This window comes from Oncorhynchus mykiss, unplaced genomic scaffold (genome assembly GCF_013265735.2).
Source record: "Oncorhynchus mykiss isolate Arlee unplaced genomic scaffold, USDA_OmykA_1.1 un_scaffold_130, whole genome shotgun sequence".
Lineage (NCBI taxonomy): Eukaryota > Metazoa > Chordata > Actinopteri > Salmoniformes > Salmonidae > Oncorhynchus > Oncorhynchus mykiss.
Genome location: NW_023493663.1, coordinates 979,637 through 984,287, shown reverse-complemented (window position 1 = coordinate 984,287; position 4,651 = coordinate 979,637). Strand labels below are relative to the sequence as shown.

Here is a 4,651-nt window from a genome sequence, read left to right as displayed (position 1 = left end):
GTAGTATTTTTGGCGTCAAATTAAAGGACATCGGCATAAAAAGTATTATTCACACGAACAGGAAGGGGTTTTACGACAGTTGTTTTACGACATCGTCGTTTTACGACTGCTGTCGTTGACAGGCGCGGAATTTGTAAAATCAATAACATCACATTTATCTGCCGTTTTTACCAACCCTTTCAGTTGGCAAAATAGTTTTAAAACGATGTATTTATTAGCAGATTGGGTCCACGCTAATGCACGTTACATTGTAAATTGTGTTTAGGTGATCAGGAAAATTGTAAGGTTAAGCTTCGGCATGTAAACTTAGTTTCAGGGTTGAAGTTTGACATGATTTAGCTAGCTACTCCCATCAAGCTAACTGACCCTGTGAGATCTGGACAGTTTTATGTTGTGTCAATCTGTTGGATCAGTCAAAATAACAGTTTGTAACAACGCTTCAGGAGTTATATTGACTAATGTTAGCTGGGCACGACGTGTGTGTGTAACGTTATGCCAAGTGTAGCTCCAACGCGCCCTGGCTAGGCTAGGCTAGCTATGCTGATACATCATCTGACTAGGGCTCTGTTCACATCCGGACGACCGTTAACGTTACGGCTCCAGGTCCACAGGGGGTTTAGCGTCACCGGACAGAAGAGGACAGACTCCCCGGGAGACATGATCCGGAGGACTCAGATCAAACGGGTTCTCTGTGTGGCGGAGAAGAATGACGCGGCCAAATGCATCGCGGAGATCATGTCTGACGGCAGAGCGAGGAGGGTGGGTCTGTCTGTGTGTGTGTGTGTGTGTGTGTGTGTGTGTTTGGGTCTTAGGTGTGTGAGAGAAATGTTTTTTATCAGTACATGGGACGATTGTCTGTTTATCTCAGCTTCCAGCTGTCTTCCCATGACATAATGTCTCACATCATCAGGTGTGATTGTCTCTGTTTATTGTCTCTGGCTGTCTGTCTATAATAAACTGTCTGTTGTCTGTGTTTCAGAGGGAGGGGCTGTCTGTCTATAATAAACTGTCTGTGTTTCAGAGGGAGGGGCTGTCTGTCTATAATACACTGTCTGTGTTTCAGAGGGAGGGGCTGTCTGTCTATAATATACTGTCTGTGTTTCAGAGGGAGGGGCTGTCTGTCTATAATAAACTGTCTGTTGTCTGTGTTTCAGAGGGAGGGGCTGTCTGTCTATAATATACTGTCTGTTGTCTGTGTTTCAGAGGGAGGGGCTGTCTGTCTATAATATACTGTCTGTTGTCTGTGTTTCAGAGGGAGGGGCTGTCTGTCTATAATATACTGTCTGTTGTCTGTGTTTCAGAGGGAGGGGCTGTCTGTCTATAATAAACTCTATGAGTTTGAATACAACCTGTTTGGAAGGGTAAGTAGCAGCATGCAACACTACTCCTGCTCTATCCCAGTAGTAACTGCTCTATCCCAGTAGTAACTGCTCTATCCCAGTAGTAACTGCTCTATCCCAGTAGTAACTGCTCTATCCCAGTAGTAACTGCTCTATCCCAGTAGTAACTGCTCTATCCCAGTAGTAACTGCTCTATCCCAGTAGTAACTGCTCTATCCCAGTAGTAACTGCTCTATCCCAGTAGTAACTGCTCTATCCCAGGTGTGTTTGGGATTTGGTGGTGGCTCATTTTGTGTGTGTGTGTGTGTGTCCCTACAGAATGTGACGGTGTGTATGACGTCAGTTTCAGGTCATCTGTTGGGTCTGGAGTTCAAGGCTCAGTTCCAGAAATGGTGAGGTTTACGACTTCTGTCATCGTACGACACTTCCTATAGTGCTCTCTCTCTGTGTGTGTGTGTACCTGTGTGTAACTATGTGTGTGTGTGTTCCAGGCACAGCTGTAATCCTGTCCTGCTGTTTGATGCTGAGGTGGAGAAGTATTGTCCTGAGAACTTTGTTCAGATCAAGGTAGTCTAGTTGAACGTACTGTTACTGTCTTCTGTCTTGAAATGTTACTGTCTTCTGTCTTGAACTGTTACTGTCTTCTGTCTTGAAATGTTACTGTGGTTCTCTGACACTTCCTTTGATTGGACTCATTGGCATGTTGTTCAATACTGCAATCATGCACTGACATAGAAAGAGTTTCTGAGTGTTTCTGAAAGACAGAGAAAGAGTTTCTGAGAGTTTCTGAAAGACAGAGAAAGAGTTTCTGAGTGTTTCTGAAAGACAGACAAAGATTCCGAAGACAGAAACAAACAAGCTTCTCAGTCTGATGTGTGTGTGTAACCTTTTCTCTCTGTGTGTGTGTCTCTCCCTGTGGGTGTGTGTGTCTCTCTGTGTGTGTGTCTCGCTGTGTGTCCCTGTGTGTGTGTCTCTCCCTGTGTGTGTGTGTGGGGGTGTGTGTGTGTCTCCTAGCGGACCCTAGAGAGAGAGGTGAGTCAGTGCCAGGCGCTTGTCATCTGGACAGATTGTGACAGAGAGGGAGAGAACATCGGCTTTGAAGTGATAGACGTCTGCAAAGCAGGTACACACACACACACACACACACACACACACACACACACACACGTGCACCTCTGGCTGGATAATGTGTGTTGTGATAGCAGTTGCCCCTCTCTCTGTGTGTGTGTGTTCCAGTCAAGCCCGGTGTGCAGGTGTTCCGTGCTCGGTTCTCTGAGATCACTCCCAACTCTATCAGGAGAGCATGTGACACGCTAACGGAACCAGACGGCAACGTCAGTGATGCTGTGGACGTCCGTCAGGAGCTGGACCTCAGGATAGGTAACACACACTACACACTACACACACACACAACACACTACACACACACTACACACTACACACACTACACACACACTACAAACACACACACACACACCAAACACCACACACTACACACACACTACATACACACACACCAAACACCAAACACCACACACACACCCACTAGGGCTCTATAAAATCTACATTGAGTACGGAATCCAGACATTAAAACTGAATTCAACAATATTCAAACATGTATTGAACTTAGTAGGGAATCAACTAAATGTATTGACGTTAGTATGGAATCAACTAAATGTATTGAACTTAGTAGGGAATCAACTAAATGTATTGAACTTAGTAGGGAATCAACTAAATGTATTGAACTTAGTAGGGAATCAACTAAATGTATTGAAACTAGTAGGGAATCAACTAAATGTATTGAATATAGGAGGGAATCAACTAAATGTATTGAACTTAGTAGGGAATCAACTAAATGTATTGAACTTAGTAGGGAATCAACTAAATGTATTGAACTTAGTAGGGAATCAACTAAATGTATTTAACTTAGTAGGGAATCAACTAAATGTATTGAACTTAGTAGGGAATCAACTAAATGTATTGAACTTAGTAGGGAATCAACTAAATGTATTGAACTTAGTAGGAAATCAACTAAATGTATTGAACTTAGTAGGGAATCAACTAAATGTATTGAACTTAGTAGGGAATCAACTAGATGTATTGAACTTAGTAGGGAATCAACTAAATGTATTGAACTTAGTAGGGAATCAACTAAATGTATTGAACTTAGTAGGGAATCAACTAAATGTATTGAACTTAGTAGGGAATCAACTAAATGTATTGAACTTAGTAGGGAATCAACTAAATGTATTGAACTTAGTAGGGAATCAACTAAATGTATTGACGTTAGTAGGGAATCAACTAAATGTATTGAACTTAGTAGGGAATCAACTAAATGTATTGAACTTAGTAGGGAATCAACTAAATGTATTGACGTTAGTAGGGAATCAACTAGATGTATTGACGTTAGTAGGGAATCAACTAGATGTATTGACGTTAGTAGGGAATCAACTAGATGTATTGACGTTAGTAGGGAATCAACTAGATGTATTGAACTTGGTCGGGAATCAAGTGAATCATAATATATGAACAGAATTCATCAGTGATGGGTATTTCCTTGCAGCTTTCTGAAACAGGAGTGTGTGTGTGCGTGTTTTTGTGTGTGTTTGTGTGTGTGTGTTAGACAACCTGGTGTAGGCACACTTCCTGTAGCCGTTAGCAACATGATGCTAATGCTAACCTTCTTCCGATAGAGAGTTAAATGGAAACTACACAGTAGTCTATGGCTACATGGCAGAATATCGTCTTTTGTTATTTGCGTCAATTTCGCAAACTCTGCAATCACATTATTGCTACAGAAACGACCAAACAGAAACGTGGCTAACCAAACAGAAACGTGGCTAACCAAACAGAAACGTGGCTAACCAAACAGAAACGTGGCTAACCAAACAGAAACGTGGCTAACCTAACAGAAACGTGGCTAACAGAAACAGAAACGTGGCTAACCAAACAGAAACGTGGTTAACCAAACAGAAACGTGGCTAACCAAACAGAAACGTGGCTAACCAAACAGAAACGTGGCTAACCAAACAGAAACGTGGCTAACCAAACAGAAACGTGGCTAACCAAACAGAAACGTGGCTAACACAAACGTGGCTAACCAAACAGAAACGTGGCTAACCAAACAGAAACGTGGCTAACCTAACAGAAACGTGGCTAACCAAACAGAAACGTGGCTAACCAAACAGAAACGTGGCTAACCAAACAGAAACGTGGCTAACCATTAAACAGAAACGTGGCTAACCTATAAACAGAAACGTGGCTAACCTATAAACAGAAACGTGGCTAACCTATAAACAGAAACGTGGCTA

The 4,651-nt window shown here is 42.4% G+C and overlaps 1 protein-coding gene across 2 annotated transcripts in view; it reads left to right on the top strand.

Annotated features, from left to right (window-relative positions):
• Positions 1-85: 85 nt before the first annotated feature.
• The window catches only part of LOC110512919 (DNA topoisomerase 3-alpha), a 46,106-nt gene continuing 41,540 nt past the window's right edge, over positions 86-4,651 (top strand). For both annotated transcript variants that reach the window (XR_005041769.1, XM_036972286.1), the window contains exons 1-6: positions 86-759; positions 1,302-1,361; positions 1,659-1,732; positions 1,832-1,907; positions 2,355-2,463; positions 2,577-2,720. Coding sequence is in view for 1 of the 2 variants with exons in the window: in XM_036972286.1 (XP_036828181.1) it covers positions 538-759; positions 1,302-1,361; positions 1,659-1,732; positions 1,832-1,907; positions 2,355-2,463; positions 2,577-2,720 (685 nt within the window). In the remaining variant the exon portion in view is untranslated. The remainder of the gene's footprint in view (positions 760-1,301; positions 1,362-1,658; positions 1,733-1,831; positions 1,908-2,354; positions 2,464-2,576; positions 2,721-4,651) is intronic.